Raw genomic sequence first — 20,185 nt, forward strand, 5'->3', positions numbered from 1 at the left:
TTGTGATCTCTCCGCAGCCATTCCAGCTTCCTTTTGACACTCTGCCCAAGAGAGATTAGCAGCATCTTTTGGGACACAGAGATAAATTCTCCCAGCCAAGCCCGACTCCTTTGCCCTGTCATGATAAGGGTCACATGTACCACAGTCTTATGTCTTTTAGCTGAGAAAAAGAAAGTTTCTATCTTCTCAGTCTAACCACGCAGCAATCAGAATGCGCCATTTCCACTTTGAAAGCAAAAAATTGTCTCCAAAGAAGAGCTGCCCCCTTTCAGTTTCCTCAGCTGTAAAATAGAGACAATGGTACTGACATTCCTTTCTGAAATGTGTTGTGATCTATGGATGAGCTTAGTAGCAATCTAATAAACAATTAACTGATAGACCTATTTTTTACAACAAATTCAACATGGAGGAAGGATGCAATTAATTGCAATTAAGGCACAGGACTGGGCAAGATGTGGGTCAGAATCATAGAATCATAGAATATCAGGGTTGGAAGAGATCTCAGGAGATTATCTAGTCCAACCCCCTGCTCAAAGCAGGACCAATCCCCAACTAAATCATCCTGGCTCAGCCATTCATTTCCTTCGTGACTTTGGGCAAGTCACTTAATCTTCCAGTTCTTCAGTTCCTTATTCATAAAATGGGGAAAATAATCAAACTTCCTTTTACTTGTCATTTGTCTGTCTTAGCTATTTTGATCATAAGCTCTTTGGGGCAGGAACTCTCTTACTATGTCTCTACAGTACTTACCCCACTCTCATGTGGGGCCTTTAATTTCTACTGTAATACAACAGTAATAAATCTATTTTTAGCATACATAGCACACGAGACTTGTGAAGATGAGACTCAGAAGACCATCAATTTATTTGAGAATTACATTAACGTTCCGTTCGTGGGCTCCAAGAACATTTAGTATCTTGGTGCTGATCCTCCCACTATAATTCAAATAGCTAGTGAACCAAAGTGCTCAGATATCCAGTGGGTGTGAGTTTCATGCTAGATTTATGCCTTCACTGAAAGGGAAGAGGTGAGGGCGGGGAGCCTACGCTTGTTGCTTGTTACCCAGAACGATGAAAATACATCTTCTACCATCCTTCTTATAGAGAAGAAGGATGATCCAATGACTAAGGTTCTAGCCTAGGCCTTGGACAACCTAGGTTCTATTTCCTGCTGTCACTGACTTCCTGTATGACCTTGGGCAAGTCACATAGCCGCCGTGACTGAGTTCCGCATCTGTAAAACGGGGACAATAGCACTGCACTGCCTCACAAGGGTGTTATGAGGAGAAATACACGAAAGATTGTGAGGTGCTCGGAAAATAAAATTATGGAGACCATAAAAGTTTAAACTGACCATAGCACGTTGTGCTAGATTCCATCAGAAGCCAATGCAGCATTCCATATGCATGACAGGACACATGAATCTCAGCCCTAGGCAAAGTGACACAATGTCACCATGTGAGAAAACAAAAATAAAACAACTGACACTACTGCTGTCATGCACCCAGTTACATGTGCAGAAAACCTGCAGAGATAGTTTGGCTGGAGTCAGGATCCTTGGGACCACCTCCTTCCCCTTGCCATCAATATCTCAGGAAGAAAGAAGAAGAAAAGATCTTCCAAAGACAACAAGATATTTTAGAGGAAAGGTTGCTGATGGCCCAATTCCCACTTCGTGTAGCAAAAATTTGAAGAAAAGCAGAAGGTGGCCAGATCATAGATCATAGAATATCAGGGTTGGAAGGGACCTCAGGAGGTCATCTAGTCCAACCCCCTGCTCAAAGCAGGACCAATCCCCAATTTTTGCCCCAGATCCCTAAATGGCCCCCTCAAGGATTGAACTCACAACCCTGGGTTTAGCAGGCCAGTGCTCAAACCACTGAGCTATCCCCTCTGCGGGAAAGGATTGAAAAGCAGGAAGCTGGCAGCCTGATCCCAACTTCCAATATAAGTAGGATCTCCGAGGAATGACTGATGGTTAGCTGATCCCTCACAGGGGCAAAACCCAAATGCTCACATTGATGCCACCTGGTGCCCAATCCAGCTGTGTGGGAGGGGGAACAATGGGGGAGGCACCGGGGGCTAGTCTCCTGGTCCAGGACCTCAGGGGCGGGGCAGGAGGGTCCTGCGGGCCGGATGTGGCCTGCGGGCCGTAGTTTGTCCAGCTCTGGTTTAAACCATAATCAGTTCAAAAGGTGGAACCAGAAATCTTTTTCACCTGGAGATTTCAGATGTACTGGTCTTGATATTTATACAACACCCACCAACAAGGACTACAGGACCCAACCCTGCTCCTAAGTAAAGTCAATTTTGCCATTGAATTCAAAAGAATATTCTGCCTCTACTCTTTATGGTGCGTCCAGAGTTTTTTAATGGACTTGTGAAAGTCATGAAAACCAAACATGGAAATCAAAACAATAAGCTGTAAATTGTTATTAGTGTTAGCAAGAAACTAGAATTTACAAGCAACAAAAGATTCTATGAAAACAAGTGGATGAGCACAGTGCAATTATACTATCATCCTTTAAAATCAATATGGATGGCTTCCCTTGGTAGCAATATTATACATGCCTAGTAACTTCAAAAGTTTAAATGGCTGAGCTAGAAGATCAGTTTATACCTTGGGAGAATATCAAGGATGTAAAGAAAACTGTTTGTCCTTGGATCAGATACATCACCTTGCAGGCCAATTCTAAGGGAGGACAAAGAAAAAAAACCATGTATAGAACACAATTATCAGCTTGTCATCTTAGGTATTTGCTTTTAAAACAAAACATTTACAACTCTTCACTTAGGTCCTGCTTACACAAGGGATTCTGCACAGGCACCAGTGTCTGCACACATGGATATACTTGAAGGATCAGGACCTTTTTCAGCGCTCTAAGGAATGAATATTTACTCCCAGACTCAGTCACAAAGAGGTTAGGGATTAAGAATCACATAGGACCCAATCCTGTAAATATCTAACCTTGGTCTGGACCCTGTAAAGTGCTAAGCTCTCTGGCCCAATCCATCAAAGCACTTAAACGTGCTTAACTTTAAGCACATGAGAAGCTCTGCTGAACTCACGGGACTACTCACATGCTTAATGTTAATCACAGGCTGAAGTGCTCTGCTGGATTGGGCTCAGAGTACTCAGCAGCTTCCAGGATCCAGTCCCACGAACATAATTGTATTTATATGAGTAAATCCATAGACTTAAATGGGATTACTTGGCAATTTTGCAACAGAAAAGCTTCAAAAACAGACTCCAAGGAGAAACTGCTGAGCTTGAATTAATATGCAAACTAGACACAATTAACTTGGGTTTGAATAGAGACTGGGAGTGGCTGGGTCATTACACATATTGAATCTATTTCCTTAAGTTAAGTATCCTCACACCTTCTTGTCAACTGTCTAAATGGGCCTTCTTGATTATCACTACAAAAGTTTTTTTCTCCTGCTAATAGCTCATCTTAACTAATTAGCCTCTCACAGTTTGTATGGTAACTTCTAACTTATCTGTATGTGTGTGAAAAATATATATAATCTATCTCTTATTATCAAAAAGAAAAGGAGTACTTGTGGCACCTTAGAGACTAACCAATTTATTTGAGCATGAGCTTTCGTGAGCTACAGCTCACTTCATCGGATGCATACCGTGGAAACTGCAGCAGACTTTATATATACACAGAGAATATGAAACAATACCTCCTCCCACCCCACTGTCCTGCTGGTAATAGCTTATCTAAAGTGATCATCAGGTTGGGCCATTTCCAGCACAAATCCAGGTTTTCTCACCCTCCACCCCCCCACACAAATTCACTCTCCTGCTGGTGATAGCCCATCCAAAGTGACAACTCTTTACACAATGTGCATGATAATCAAGTTGGGCCATTTCCTGCACAAATCCAGGTTCTCTCACCCCCTCACCCCCCTCCCAAAAACCACACACACAAACTCACTATCCTGCTGGCAATAGCTCATCCAAAGTGACCATTCTCCCTACAATGTGCATGATAATCAAGGTGGGCCATTTCCAGCACAAATCCAGGTTTTCTCACATCCCCCCCATCCCCATACACACACAAACTCACTCTCCTGCTGGTAATAGCTCATCCAAACTGACCACTCTCCAAGTTTAAATCCAAGTTAAACCAGAACATCTGGGGGGGGGGGGTAGGAAAAAACAAGAGGAAATAGGCTACCTTGCATAATGACTTAGCCATTCCCAGTCTCTATTTAAGCCTAAATTAATAGTATCCAATTTGCAAATGAATTCCAATTCAGCAGTTTCTCGCTGGAGTCTGGATTTGAAGTTTTTTTGTTTTAAGATAGCGACCTTCATGTCTGTGATTGCGTGACCAGAGAGATTGAAGTGTTCTCCGACTGGTTTATGAATGTTATAATTCTTGACATCTGATTTGTGTCCATTTATTCTTTTACGTAGACACTGTCCAGTTTGACCAATGTACATGGCAGAGGGGCATTGCTGGCACATGATGGCATATATCACATTGGTGGATGTGCAGGTGAACGAGCCTCTGATAGTGTTGCTGATGTTATTAGGCCCTGTGATGGTGTCCCCTGAATAGATATGTGGGCACAGTTGGCAACGGGCTTTGTTGCAAGGATAAGTTCCTGGGTTAGTGGTTCTGTTGTGTGGTATGTGGTTGTTGGTGAGTATTTGCTTCAGGTTGCGGGGCTGTCTGTAGGCAAGGACTGGCCTGTCTCCCAAGATTTGTGAGAGTGTTGGGTCATCCTTTAGGATAGGTTGTAGATCCTTAATAATGCGTTGGAGGGGTTTTAGTTGGGGGCTGAAGGTGACGGCGAGTGGCGTTCTGTTATTTTCTTTGTTAGGCCTGTCCTGTAGTAGGTAACTTCTGGGAACTCTTCTGGCTCTATCAATCTGTTTCTTTACTTCTGCAGGTGGGTATTGTAGTTGTAAGGGCCTAATAACATCAGCCACACTATCAGAGGCTCGTTCACCTGCACATCCACCAATGTGATATATGCCATCATGTGCCAGCAATGCCCCTCTGCCATGTACATTGGTCAAACTGGACAGTGTCTACGTAAAAGAATAAATGGACACAAATCAGATGTCAAGAATTATAACATTCATAAACCAGTCGGAGAACACTTCAATCTCTCCGGTCACGCAATCACAGACATGAAGGTCGCTATCTTAAAACAAAAAAACTTCAAATCCAGACTCCAGCGAGAAACTGCTGAATTGGAATTCATTTGCAAATTGGACACTATTAATTTAGGCTTAAATAGAGACTGGGAGTGGCTAAGTTATTATGCAAGGTAGCCTATTTCCTCTTGTTTTTTCCTACCCCCCCCCCCCAGATGTTCTGGTTTAACTTGGATTTAAACTTGGAGAGTGGTCAGTTTGGATGAGCTATTACCAGCAGGAGAGTGAGTTTGTGTGTGTATGGGGATGGGGGGGATGTGAGAAAACCTGGATTTGTGCTGGAAATGGCCCACCTTGATTATCATGCACATTGTAGGGAGAATGGTCACTTTGGATGAGCTATTACCAGCAGGATAGTGAGTTTGTGTGTGTGGTTTTTGGGAGGGGGGTGAGGGGGTGAGAGAACCTGGATTTGTGCAGGAAATGGCCCAACTTGATTATCATGCACATTGTGTAAAGAGTTGTCACTTTGGATGGGCTATCACCAGCAGGAGAGTGAATTTGTGTGGGGGGGTGGAGGGTGAGAAAACCTGGATTTGTGCTGGAAATGGCCCAATCTGATGATCACTTTAGATAAGCTATTACCAGCAGGACAGTGGGGTGGGAGGAGGTATTGTTTCATATTCTCTGTGTATATATAAAGTCTGCTGCAGTTTCCACGGTATGCATCCGATGAAGTGAGCTGTAGCTCACGAAAGCTCATGCTCAAATAAATTGGTTAGTCTCTAAGGTGCCACAAGTACTCCTTTTCTTTTTGCGAATACAGACTAACACGGCTGTTACTCTGAAACCTATCTCTTATTATATGTTCCATTCTATGCATCCGATGAAGTGGGCTGTAGCCCACGAAAGCTTATGCTCTAATAAATTTGTTAGTCTTCTAAGGTGCCACAAGTACTCCTGTTCTTTTTACTTGGCTAAGTGGTTCCAGGCCCAGAGCTTGTATTTTTATTGGCTTATTTAAAAAGGAAAACAACAACAACATCATTTTGGTGCAAGCATTTTGGTATTTTTCGTTTCCCAATTAATCTTACATAGCATTGTCTTATCAGTACATAACCAAAACAGAAAAGGAGTACTTGTGGCACCTTAGAGACTAACCAATTTATTTGAGCATGAGCTTTCGTGAGCTACAGCTCACTTCATCGGATGCATACCGTGGAAACTGCAGCAGACTTTATATACACACAGAGAATATGAAACAATACCTCCTCCCACCCCACTGTCCTGCTGGTAATAGCTTATCTAAAGTGACCATCAAGTTGGGCCATTTCCAGCACAAATCCAGGTTTTCTCACCCTCCACCCCCCCACACACAAATTCACTCTCCTGCTGAGTTAGTCCCTAAGGTGCCACAAGTACTCCTTTTCTTTTTGCGAATACAGACTAACACGGCTGTTACTCTGAAACCTGTCATAATCAAAACAGTAGATTTGGGAGGAAACAAACAACACCACCCACTTCACACATTGTTTTGAATCAAAAACACATTCTTAAAGATCATCTTTTTGGAAATTAAAGTCATTGGGATGATCAGAGGGCCAGATTCTGATACCCTTAATCATGTTGAGTGGCATCTTACTTCACGAGTAGTTCCAGCAACATCAATGGGACGGTTCATGGAGTGAGGGACTACTCAACAAGAGTGAGATTATTAGAACCTGGCCATGTGATCTGTTCGAGTTAAAGTAATTATTAAGGCTGTCAAGCGATTAAAAAATTAACTGTGATTAATCGCGTGATTAAAAAAATTAACTGCGATTAATTGCACTGTTAAACAATAATAAAATACCAGTTATTTAAATATTTTGGGATGTTTTTCTACATTTTCAAATATATTGATTTCAATTACACCACAGAATACAAAGTGCTCACTTTATAGTTATTTTTATTACAAATATTTGTTCTGTAAAAAACAAAATAAATTGTATTTTTCAATTCTCCTCATACAAATAGTGTAGTGCAATCTCTATCATGAAAGCTGATCTTACAAATGTAGAATTACATTAAAAAAAAACCTGCATTCAAAAACAAAACAAAGTAAAACTTTAGAGCCTACAGGTCCATTCGGTCCTACTTCTTGTTCAGCCAATCGCTCAAACAAACAAGTTTGTTTACATTTGCAGGAAATAATGCTGCCCACTTCTTGTTTACAATGTCACCTGAAAGTGAGAACCGACGTTTGCATGGCACTGTTGTAGCCCGCATTGTAAGATATTTTTACGTGCCAGATGCTCTAAAGGTTTGTATGTCCTTTCACACATTATCTCCAGTATCCACACAGGTGTCAAATAGGTTTCAAAATCCTTGTGACTTTATATAAACTCTATCTAGACCCTGATTCTGATCCCCTTATTCTCTGTCAAATCATAGTATTTATTGCAGAATAAGCCAGTACAGTTTAAAGTACAGTATGTGTCCAAAGTCAGTGCATATACAAGGGAAGATTGTACTCTTGGCGTAACCCTGGAGTAATTCCAGTATTCTGTCTCGAGTTACTCTGGATTGAGAGAGATCAGATGCTAACCATTAACAAGCAAGGGGAGGTACCTTAAAAGGCCAAAAAAAAAAAAAAATCACAAACTTTCACTTTCACAGGTCACGTACAGGATGCAAAATAAGTGGTACGTCAAGCTTCAGTAATTTTGACTGAAGTATGAAAGTATGACTAGCCCATCACCATTTTTACTGTAGTAGTAAGGGACTACTCAACAAGCGTAAAATTATTAGAACCTGACCATGTCATTTGTTACAGAGTTAAAGTAATTATATTCATCTATTGAAACCTGACTGTTACTTGGAATTAATCAAATAAATGTACATCCTAGCAGAGCTACTTCTTATCCAGTAAAGATCTGTCCAGTACCCACACAGAAATAGGCATAGCAAAAGATACATGGGAAAATATAGATAGATATGAACCACAAAGTGTATGGATCTTGAGAATTTTTTTAACTTAATAAACATTCACAGTTACTGCATTTTTCTCCAGAACTGGAATATTTGTTATACACACCTTGTAAATGGCTGACATGGAGGACTCATCAAAATCATATCAAAAGATAATCTGTTTAACTCCGCCAGTGTTATGCCCTGAATAAGGAAGAAACATAAACATGCTTTTGGGATTGAGAGTTTTTTCTTTTACTGTCAATTACTGCTTTCTAGATACCAAACTTTCTGGTTACTTCCACTGTTAGCAATCCCCTAGTAAAACCTTTCTAACCTGGTTCTTTGGCCTAATAACTGCGTCCTTCTCCAATACTTGGCAAACACCGTAAAGTGCAGATTTGTATTTACTTCGACAGTGCGCTAGCAGCACTGGTGAGGGCAGAGCACTTTCTTGATCCTGGGTTTGCCAATCACGCTTTTAGAGCGGCAGGAGATAGCTCACGTTTCTTTCAGTGGTCACATCAAAAATGTTAGCTATATTTTTCTCCCCCAAACAAACAAAGCACCTTTATTCAAGTATTTAACCATTTGTTGGTCAGAAAAAATATTTTAAAAAGCATCAAAAAACTCAACAGGAGAACAGAATTAGATTTTGAAAAAGCATTTTCCTCTCTGTAGTCACCTGTCCATAACAATCTCTCAAATAATAGTCACTTGTCCATAACAACCTCTCAAATATTATGTCTTTCTGGAAAGATAGCAAATTCCTTATGCGGAATCAAATGCCCAGAGGCTTTGCAGAGAATCTTCACGAAAACTTGGGGAACCTGTTTTTTCCACGTAGGCCACAAAGCATTAGGAGAGGTACTTACATAATGACAGGTTTCAGAGTAGCATCCAGGTTAGTCTGTATTCGCAAAAAGAAAAAGGAGTACTTGTGGCACCTTAGAGACTAACCAATTTATTTGAGCATAAGCTTTCGTGAGCTACAGCTCACTTCATTGGATGCAGTCCACTGAACGCATCCAATGAAGTGAAGCTCACGAAAGCTTATGCTCAAATAAATTTGTTAGTCTCTAAGGTGCCACAAGTACTCCTTTTCTCATAGCACTTAGGAGCCCTAATCATGGACCAGGGCCCCCAGTGCTAGGTGGTGTACAAACACCAAACAAGAAGTGCAGCCAGGCTGTTCTCCAGCCATTATTGCAATGTATGGGCTACAACAGCAGGTGTTGCCCTGGCACTCTTCCGACAGGGATAGCATGGTACTTACCAGAGCTGTTTTTTACCACATAAAATCCTGGTTTTTACCACCCTGGGAAAAACTAGCTAGGCATTTTCTATTTTAAAAATGGTTTCATTAATACATACCACATTACACTTAGTTTTATTTACATATACAAACTGTGGTTACATGAGGCAGTAGATTCAGAGATTAATATAGGGTTGTACAAATAAAAAGTAAAACTGCTGTGGGTGTAATCCTAATATAGGTAATTATAATACTAAACATCAGAATGTCTGTACAGTGGAGTCGCATCTTACGCGGTGGTTAGGTTCTAAAGTCAGCGCATAAGGCGAAAATCGCTTATAGTCAAAAAGACAGAGAAATGGAAGAATGAAAGAATAGAAAAGGGAGAAAGACAACTTCAACATCGTTATGCGCAAACCAGAGTGACTCAGGATGGCCAGGAGCATTGTCTATGATCAGAAACACTTTAAAGTCAAGTCCTTTCTCTTAGAGGTACCGCTTGACCTCGGAATGAAATGCTTGTGGAACCAATCCAGAAATAATGCTGCCATCACCCAAGCCTTTTTATTTGATCGCCAGAACACGGGCAGGAGATTTTTGTTCTTGCCTTTTAGGGCACGGGGATTTGCAGCCCTGCAGAGTAAGCCCAGCTTTATTAAATGCCCGGCCGCATTGCCACAAAACAACACAGACATACAGTCTTTAGCTGCTTTGAAACCAGCGGCCTGTCTTTCTGCTTTTGAAGTGTAAGTGCGGTTGGGCATTTTTTTTTCCAGAAGAGCCCAGTCTCGTCAGCATTAAGAACTTGTTCAGGAAGATAGCCCTTTTCTTCTATGATTTTCTTTAATTGTTCGGGGTAGGCTTTTGCTGCCTCTTCATTGTCTGATGCAGCTTCACCAGTAGTCTGCACGTTTTTGAGGTTGAAGCGGTTCCTAAAACTGTTAAGCCAACCTTGGCTGGCTTTGAATTCCTTCTCATCAGAAGGCTGTCCCTCTTCAGTGGGAGGTTTGAATAGCGCGTAGAGGCTAAGAGCCTTTTCTCACAACGTGTTGCCATTGATGGGCACACGTTTATGGTTCATGTCTTCCTGCCATAATTAAATGCCTTTTCAGTCTTCACTAAAGTCTTATCATGCACCTGGCTCATCACCTTAGCCGTTATTGGAGCACTTGATGCCATGGCTGGACGAATTTCTCTCTCTCGAATCTTGATGGCACAGATGCTAGATTCGTTGCAGCCATATTTACGCACCACGTTGGAGACCGACATACCGTCTCTCAATAAGTCCAACACAGCCAGTTTTTCCTCCAGTGTTGGAACAGATTGCTGTTTCTTCGGTTGAGCACCAGATGAAGTAGTTGGCTTGCACTTAGGGGGCATGTTGTATGAAAAATACGTATCTTTAAACACTAGAATCACACTCAGCACGGCAAGATGCTCACCGGATGGGTGGGCAGCGATCGATCCAGCGGGGGCTGATTTATCGCATCTAGTCTAGACGCGATAAATCGACCCCCGAGTGCTCTCCCGTCAACTCCTGTACAGTACTCCACCACTGAGAGTTGTTATTTTTCTTTTTTGTTGCCAAATGCATATAGTTGAATTTGCGTAAGTTAAATGCGCGTATGATGCGACTCCACTGTATACATTTTGGTTAAGTATTTTCTTGAGGAAGTTTATACATGTTGACTTATTTCAGTTTTCAACATTACATAAACAAAAATGGAAATTATTTGATTACATTGAAACAATAATAATGCAGAGTTGTAAACTTGAAACATTAAGCAACACAATCAGAAGCACACAGAGCTGCAGATAACTGGTCCAGGTCCATTTGGCCATGCAACATTTTATAGCAGAAGAGCAACCCTGAGGTAGTGGAGAGACTGAACCTATTCCTCAGTTCTGCACGTGCATATCCAAAGTTTGAAAAGATTCATTCTGTGCTTGCTGGACACTGCAATTGCACCACCAGTTCCATTCAGTCAGATGGAATATCAGCATTCTTCAGATTTTTCTACCATGTTTCAGGGGAAACGTTTTCCTAGAAAGCAGATGAAAAATGCTGATTTTTGGATACAGGGCTTCTGCTACTTTAAATGCAAGAAAATATGGCAGAAAGTTGAGATTTTTGCTGAGCATCCAGAGTCCTGCAATTTCTTCTTGTTCAGCTGACAATTTCTTTCCTGCATATTCTGGATGAAGGCAGTTGGCAAAACGTGTACTGGAGTAATTGTCTCACAGAATCTTTTTGTGCTTCTGCTTTGTGTGATACAAGATCTTCATTTATCATTAGCTCCAACCACACTTTGCATGCAACAGCAATTGTTGATGTGTCCCTTTGGAATGCCAACGTGGATCGGGCTTTGTTGAGATGTACTTGGCAATGATAATGCAGTTTTACCAGTACCTCCAATTCAAATCTTCACACACGTTTAGCCAAAGTCAGTTATTCCAGTGTCTCTTTGTCCTTTCCACTGCATTTTGCAAAATGTTTCCTCATAGGGTCTGCCTTCCCACTCCATTTTGCTTCACAATTTCTGCATCAAAAGACTCTTTGCCATCGTAATGAACTTTCTCAACATAACCATGAATCGGGTCAAGTGGTCTTCCACCTTTGTGCATGTTGAAATATTTTTACTTAAGTCACTGTACTCAGAGTTCAGTTACAGCAGTTGCTCTCCAGCCAGCCAGAGCAAGAGGCAAAGTACTGGCCTGGACAGTTAGTTCAGCAGCTTATCTCAAATACTGAAACTTCTGAATCTGGGGATTTCTCTTCTTTGCTAAACAAACATCTGATTTTCATTACTAAACAAAGAAGGGGAATTCCCAGATTCAGTAGATTTTGTTTTAAATAGCCAAGGCAATAGCATACAGCACTATACTGAGGCTATATTTTGTGTTATTTTATTTGATTTATTCAAAATTAAACAGACCATATTACTGAAAAACTATTTTCAAATTCCTAAATGTTTTTCAGTAATATTCATTAGTCTATTCTCAAAGTAATTTTATTGTTCCCAGTTTAAACTAGTATTTACCAAGGCCCCACGCTGAACTAGTTTTCCCTGGGAAACTCCCAACTCTGTCTCCCTATGCATTTGCTTTTGGCCAGCAGATCCACATGGTTGTGGAGCAAATAACCAGGATCGTATACTCAACGTGGCATCCTACCAAATCTCCTCTCCAGACTGACAAGGACGACAGGGCTATTGCTTCGCAGCAGGCAAAGAGTGCATCATTCCCACGTGCTGTTTTTCCATGGCCTGCCTGCCTTCTGCTGTTACTTTTAGCTTTGGGGGCCAGGACTTGCTGCACCATACTCTGCTAAATAATGTGGACAAATTCTTACACAGAATGATACTGTCCAATTAAATGCGTGGGGTTTTTAGGTTTATTGTTAGTTAGGACAAAGATTTTTTTAAAACTAGTAGACTGAAAGTTGTATGTTTAACTGGCATGTCTAAGGTTCCAGAAGTGTTAGACCGTAAAGACTCACATTTCATCCAGAAATACCATTATAAACAGAATATTTCATACCATGTCATGTGCTGTTGCTTAACAAGTCATGTGTTATAGCTTAACTGTTGGGTAACCCTAACAGGAAGGGTTTTAACTTAGATCTTACTAGTGGTGAAGATGTTTTTTCTTTAAGGTACACTGTGAAAAGTTTATTCTGGTCCTTTCTGTGTAAAATCCCACAAAGCTAGTTTTATGGCTTACTGGTCATACAATACAAAAAGACTTTTGTTTAAAGGAGGAAGAATTAGATGTGTGTTGCAGAATTACTACCAGAGCTACAAGTTCATTAAACTGCACCAGAAGGTTTAGCTAATACTATGTGTGGTTTTTTTTTTTTTAAATAACTTAATAATCAGCCAACCTGTAACATCCCACCTAGAGAAACAGAAACAAGAAAGTAGGTCTGATTATGGTCATGAAAAATAATTGCTGCTTTTTATTTATTTCAGGGGTTAGCTTTATAAAAGAAAAGTTACTAAAATTCCATATAAAAACAGCAACACAAGAGAGATTTTACTGTTTTCCCACAAAGCTTAAGGAAGATTTTATTGACTTGAATATACTCTTAAAATCCATCAAGGACATAAAATGTAATTCCTCTTCTTTCTTTTCCCCCATTTAAGAAACTCAGATCTGACACTAGTCAGCAAGTACCAAGTGCTGAATAAGCAGGCAACCTTTAGCCATCCACTCTGGTTTTACTTAAACTGGTGTGTTAAAACAAGCTCAGAAACTTCTACTATCAGGCTGAAAACTGTGATGGGAGATTAAAAGGTGTTCAGTAATTTCTAACCACTCTGAAATGGACGTATATTATACAAATCCATGTGGCTAATTTATAATTCCCCTGTCATATTAAACATACTAGAACAAAAATGTGTAATTAAAATTTGTGGCATAAATCAACAAAAGCATCAAGCCTTTTTATAAGCACTGAAGTTAATTTTACAAAACTCTTTTTCAAGGAAATTAGAGAGGGAAGAGACTTACTAGGTCACCTGATCGATCCAGCCCTCTAACAATGCAGGATTGTTCCCTACAGTGTATTTTAAATTGCTTTTTCCAATCCAGTTTTAAATGTTGAATAAATGAATGTCTCTTACTAATCTGACAAAATTCTTTTACACTTCTTTTTATTTTGGGGGTTGATGCTTGGCTATGTAGCCTTTACTGGCACAGTAATCAAGCATCCTTATACAGCAGGGTTTCAGGAAAAACAAAATCCTTCTCAGCTAATCAAGGGCTTGTCTACATTGAGACGTTGTCAACAAAACTTTTTTCTTGCATGGGTACTTAAAAAAGCCTCCCCGCAAAAAAACAAGCAAGTTTCGCCAACGCAAGTGGCAGTGTGAATGCGGCTTTGCCGCTTGCAGGGCTGGAAGTATTTTGTTGGCAGAAGTGCCAAAAAAATACCGGTAGAGAGCGTTCACACGTGCTGAATTTTAGCGCCAAGGTTGTGTCAACCTTAGTGTAGTGTAGTGTAGACTATGCCCTAGAAAGCATCAGTCTGTACTCTATGCATGTGTGTATCTCCCTCAAGCAGTAGTTACACCTCTAGGAATCTACCAAAGTCATTACTACACATAATCCAATAAAGCAATCCTTTTACATTACTGCCTCCCAGTTTCAAGTGTTCTGATTTCACATTCCCCACTAATACTCAACTGAGATGGCTAGAGCAGAAAGAGACACGTGTCCATTACTCACCTCAATTGTCTTTGCCCACAATGGCGTGCTGGGAAAGTTGTGTTTGTACACTTCGTTAGCAACAGTGTTCACATCAACAGCAGCAACGACTTCTGCAGATATACAGCTTTCTGGAATTAAGAAAGGAATTTGCAAAACCATACCTGTGCTTTAAAATACACTACATTTTCTCATGATACCAGAGCTAATGCACAAATAGTTTTACAGGTAAAGGAAAAAAGAGAAATAATGTGCTCAGAGCTGCTGTGTCGACTCAAACTTTACACAAAATGTACCACAATCACTTCATTTTATAGCCAAAGCTGCCTTTCTCCACCCACTGCACTCTAAAAAATTATTTGTAATCACTGTAACACACACACGCACACAAACTCCATCCACCCTCTTCTTGGTCATTATTCTAGCTATATTTTTTCTAAGTAAGAACACAGGGGACATAGGGCTTTGCAGATCAACATGCCGCACCATGCAACAATTGACAGAAATACTCTAGCTACTAATCAGAGATCTTACACCCTGGAAACCAGACTTGCCACTCTTGAAGCATATTGTTTGTCAGTTTGGGAAACTGGGTTAGTAAAGTTGCCCTTGAACTTGGGTCATCTATGTTGCTACACTGCAACATCCAGAAGGAGGATTTTTAAGGTCACTGAATCACTTTATTGCTTGTATTGCACCTTGGGCCCTGACTCTGAAAATGTTTTGTATGAGTGCAAGGATCCCCTGGCATAGAGTAGCTTGAAGGACAAAGACATTAGACAGCTCTTAATGTAACACCATAGCTTCTTAGATGAAAAGAGAAATGACTGACTTCTTTAAATATATTAATGAAAAAGCAGGAGACTGCAGTATAAATCTAATAATAATTATCCAAAAGGAAAAATGCAGAAAACAGACACAAAGTACACAATGAGTTTATAGAGCAACAGAACAAGCCAATTCTACAAAAACTCAGATCACAAAAGATGCTGTTCAGTCTATCACTGATCATAGCACATTGCTTCCTGATAGTAATCACATCCTCTAGAGCAGGGGAGGGCAAACTACGGCCTGTGGGCCGCATCTGGCCTGTCAGGGCTTTCAATCCGGCCCACAGGATTGCCAGCCCCATGGCATAGCGGGGCTAAGGCAGGCTTCTCACCTCCCCTGGCCCCGCACCGCTCCTGGAAGCGGCCGGCACCACGTCCCTGCAGCCCCGGCAGGGGGGGAGAGGGACAGAGGGCTCGGTGCGCTGCCCTCGCCTGCAGGTACCGCCACCCGCAGCTCCCACTGGCCAGGAATGGGGAACCGCAGCCAATAGGAGCTTTAGGGGTGGTACCCGCAGGTGAGGGCAGTGCGCAGCAGAGCTGCCTGCCCCACCCCACCCCCCAGGAGCCACTGCTGGACATGCTGGCCACTTCTGGTAGCGGCCCGGGGCCCAGGGCAGGCAGGGAGTCTGCCTTAGCCCCACTGTGCACCACTGCCACCCCGGAGCTACTCGAGGTAAGCAGTGCTGGGTCAGAGCCTGCACCCCAACCCTCTGCCCTGAGCCCCCGCCACACCCCTCCTGCATCCCAACCCCCTGCCGTGAGCCTTCCCGCACTCCCTCCTGCACCTCCAACCCCCTGCCCTGAGCCTCTTGCCGCACCCCATACCCCACACCCCTACCCCCCGCCACAGCCCTCCTGCACCCCAACTCCCTGCTCTGAGACCCCTGCCACACCCTACACCCCCCATGCACCCCAGCCCCTTGCACTCCTGCCCCGAGCCCCCTGCCACACCCATCCTGCACCCCAATCCCCCACCCTGAGCCCCCTCCGGCTCCTCTCACCCTTCCTACACTCCAACCCCTTGCCCTGAGCCCCTTCCTGCACACCGCACCCCCTCCCACACCCCACACTCCCTCCTGCACCCCAACCCCCTGCCCCAGCCCTACATTCATGGCCCTGCATACAATTTCCCTACCCAGATGTTCCCCTCAGGCCAAGAAGTTTGGCCACCTCTGCTCTACACTGAGCCATTTTACATAAATAAATCTTTATGTTCATCAACAGAAGCACAGGAGGCAATCATGCATGCACTTTCTACTGTAAACTACATCAATTCCAACAGCAACTCCACAAGCTGCTTGCCATGTTATTCCAACTTCAGCATTAACAATTTTAATTTGTTTTAGTCCAAAAAGAGACAAGATAGACTTCTTTATTTTAATAACATCACTTTTCAAAACGACATGCTCTCAACCTGAGTACATCATATGAATGATTGCTAATTATCCGTTGAGTACTGTAAATGTTCAGGATACTTTACAAAACAGAGTTAAACACTTTCCATGCCCAGCAATTTCGGAGCAGGAAAGCCAAGTACAGGATTCCAATAGTGACAACTAGAGCACTGAAAATTAAAGCCTCATCTACTATATCTGATTGGTAGAGCTTTCAAGCCTCTTCCATCTTACTCACATTTCTCTGCTGTTCAGAAATATTTGAAAGGTCACAGTGTGAAACAATATATAGGAATTTTCATTCAGGCAACTAACATTTTCTGGTTTGCTCACTTAATTTAACCAATGACAATCTGAGCCTCATGGGAAAAAGATGAATAGATGAACTAAGTGAACATCTATTAAAGGCTCGTTTTATAGCGTCTCTTATTTTCCTTCTTGACACTGTGAACACACACTGTTACAGATGTATTACACACAGGTATGTTCATAGCAGAGCAACTGTGATGACTACACCTGGGACTATGGATCCGGTATGGTAACGCTGACATCCAGTGCGGAAAAAAAAAGCCAGTTTAGCAAATCAACTATCTAAATTTCGAAGCGTATTTAAAATCCAATATGATGGACTTCCTACAGCACAAAAGTAAAGCTTAGGTAATGGATACAGATTTCCAGTACAGCAATGGAGATTCCTTTCGAAGACATACTGCCCCTAACTAACAGTGCCTGCCCTGTGGTGCCCTGTCAGGAATGGAAATTAACCATCTCCAATCATTATCCCATCAAACAAACAATAAAAGTGGCAGAAGCTGGAGGCTCTGACAGCCACTCTTAGGTCAGTTGTTCACCCTTTTCACCACCACTATTTCCATCCCCTTAATAAAAAATTAAAAACAAACAAAAAAGTGAGGGACTTCAATCAAGGGCTTTGTAGGCCCTAAAGGCTGGCCCATGGTGGTTACTTTTAACCCAAACCATAAAGGCTAATTCTGGAGGGAAAGGTATAGAAACTTTGTTCTAATTCTCCTCATCCAATACCTATTTCTCCAACTCCACAATGCTGGGATCTTATAGGATCTCATTTTCATGCAAAGGATGGATTTCACTTTCCTCCTATTGAGCTGAAATAGCATTAAACTCAAAAAAATTTACTAATAAGACTTTTCTTCAGTGTTCAGATCCCAACATTCAGAAGTGAGTAATGTAATGGAAAGCACGGCTATTTTCTTTTTTTAGATGAGCTTTTTCAAGAGAAGCGGGGAAAACAATGCACCTGGTATGACTACAATAGTTTTCCTGAGAGCACAGCATAGGCAGCGTGATGCCATTGCCCAGCAGAATCAAATTTGTTAGCATAATTAGTTACGTTAGCCTACTTCCCACTATATCTATATAGTCAAGTATAGAATTTTGTCTTTACAAAAAAACACTGTTACCAAGGTCAGGTTTTTCTATGGGTTTGGAGAAACAGCAAGTGTGTCTTATCTATCAGTCTTAGGTTCTTCTACAGAGATACTTCAGCACAGTTCTAAGCACCTTACAAACAACATAAAGTACTAATAGCTTTTCTTCTATGTTACAGTAAGTAAAAGAATATACGAGCGTTTCAGTTCACAAAACCTCTTGGCAAACTAAGAGCACTGCTGCTTTATATGAATTGCAGACTCTGCATTACAAGAACAGTAATTAATCAATATATACTGGGCAAGAAACTTCCTGGTGCAACCAAATTGAGGTCATCACATGAGCAATAGGAAGGATAGGGTCACCTTTACAGTCACATTTCCTGGGGCCCCATTCAATCTCTGGTGTAAATCAGAGGAGTCTCTGGGCTGCTTTGACTTACTTCCAGCTGTTCATGGCCCCAAGGAACTGTTCTGGCAGCTCAGAATTGCAAGGACACAGGGTAACCCCAGCCACTATCCCTCTCTACCCAGGATATCCCACAATGGGGTACCGGGGCAGAGCGTTGCACAAAGCCGCCATGCCAATTCTGCATTCCTTGGGAGTTCCTCTTACACAAGTGATTTCGTCAGAAGGCGGCTTTCTGGTTGCTTTACACCACTGGAACTGAACAAAGCAGCTGGAATGGACAAATTAATCTGGACCACTGTATCTAGCAAAGGAAAATCTGCATACCCAAGATCTCACCAAAAAAAAAAAAAAAAAAAAAAATTAAAATCCTTTGTGAGATTTTATTAAAATCATTTAAATATTTAATCTGGATGCTAAATTTTGATGTGAATAACTCAATGGCCACCACATTTCTGTATAATTGTCTTTTTCCATCATTCAGGGCTTTTTTCTGAAACCAAAAGAACAAACTTACGCTTTATTTTTAATTATACATTTTACTTAATTATCCAGCAATGGGCAAAAAATCTATTTACTTGTCTAGAAACATGTAACGTTTAGGCATTTCTGACTAGGTTACAGCCAGTTAACTGAACTCCCAAGAAAAAAAACCAGCACAAATAAAGAAACATGCATTGCCCTCGAGATGTCTCTTAAAAGAATAGGTGTCAGTTTTCAAGGGCTGGCAAAGTAATTAAACTGTAGCTGTGTAGAAAACAACTTAATGTTAGGAAGACTAGGAATAAGGCATACATTTTTAACAGTGAGGGCAATTAACCACTGAACAACATTCTTAGGGACATGGTGGATTCTCCATCACTTGAAGTCTTCAAATTCAGACTAGATAGCATATCTTTTGGAAAGCTATAAATTCAAACTGCAGTTATGGGCTTATGCAGAAAGTACTGTGTGAGGTCATATAGTCTGTGCTACCATAACATCATAGAAGACTAGGGTTTGAAGAGACCTCAGGAGGTCATCTAGTCCAACCCTCTGCTCAAAGCAGGCCCAACCCCAACTAAATCATCCCAGCCAGGGCTTTGTCAAGCCGGGCCTTAAAAACCTCTAAGGATGGAGATTCCACCACCTCCCTAGGTAACCCATTCCAGGGCTTCACCACCCTCCTAGTGAAATAGTTTTTCTTAATATCCAACCTAAAATCTCCCCCACTGCAACGTGAGGCCATTGCTCCTTGTTCTGTCATCTGCCACAATTGAGAACAGCCTAGCTCCATCCTCTTTGGAACCCACCTTCAGATAGCTGAAGACTGCTATCCAATCCCCCCTCACTCTTCTTTTCTGCAAACTAAATAAGCCCAGTTTCCTCAGTCTCTCCTCATAAGTCATGTACCCCAACCCCCTAATCATTTTCATTGCCCGCTGCTGGACTCTCTCCAATTTGTCCACATTCTTTCTGTAGTGGGGAGCCCAAAACTGGATGCAGTACTCTAGATGTGGCCTAACCTGTGCCGAATAGAGGGGAATAATCACTTCCCTCGATCTGCTGGCAATGCTCCTACTAATGCAGCCCAATATGCCTTTAGCTTTCTTGGCAACAAGGGCACACTGTTGACT

At 41.7% G+C, this 20,185-nt stretch overlaps 1 protein-coding gene across 6 annotated transcripts in view; it reads right to left on the minus strand.

Annotated features, from left to right (window-relative positions):
- TRDMT1 (tRNA aspartic acid methyltransferase 1) overlaps nucleotides 1–20,185 on the minus strand; it is a 45,718-nt gene that overhangs the window by 16,772 nt on the left and 8,761 nt on the right. For 5 of the 6 annotated variants that reach the window (XM_077808172.1, XM_077808167.1, XM_077808170.1 and 2 more), the window contains exons 2-4: nucleotides 14,552–14,661; nucleotides 8,195–8,271; nucleotides 2,620–2,691 (exon numbers count right to left, since the gene is read on the minus strand). In XM_077808172.1, the coding sequence (XP_077664298.1) occupies nucleotides 2,620–2,691; nucleotides 8,195–8,232 (110 nt within the window). In that variant the 5' untranslated portion in view covers nucleotides 8,233–8,271; nucleotides 14,552–14,661. The remainder of the gene's footprint in view (nucleotides 1–2,619; nucleotides 2,692–8,194; nucleotides 8,272–14,551; nucleotides 14,662–20,185) is intronic. The other variant, XM_077808168.1, reaches the window with a different exon arrangement.

The sequence above is a fragment of the Eretmochelys imbricata genome, chromosome 2 (assembly GCF_965152235.1).
Source record: "Eretmochelys imbricata isolate rEreImb1 chromosome 2, rEreImb1.hap1, whole genome shotgun sequence".
Taxonomy (NCBI): Eukaryota; Metazoa; Chordata; order Testudines; family Cheloniidae; genus Eretmochelys; species Eretmochelys imbricata.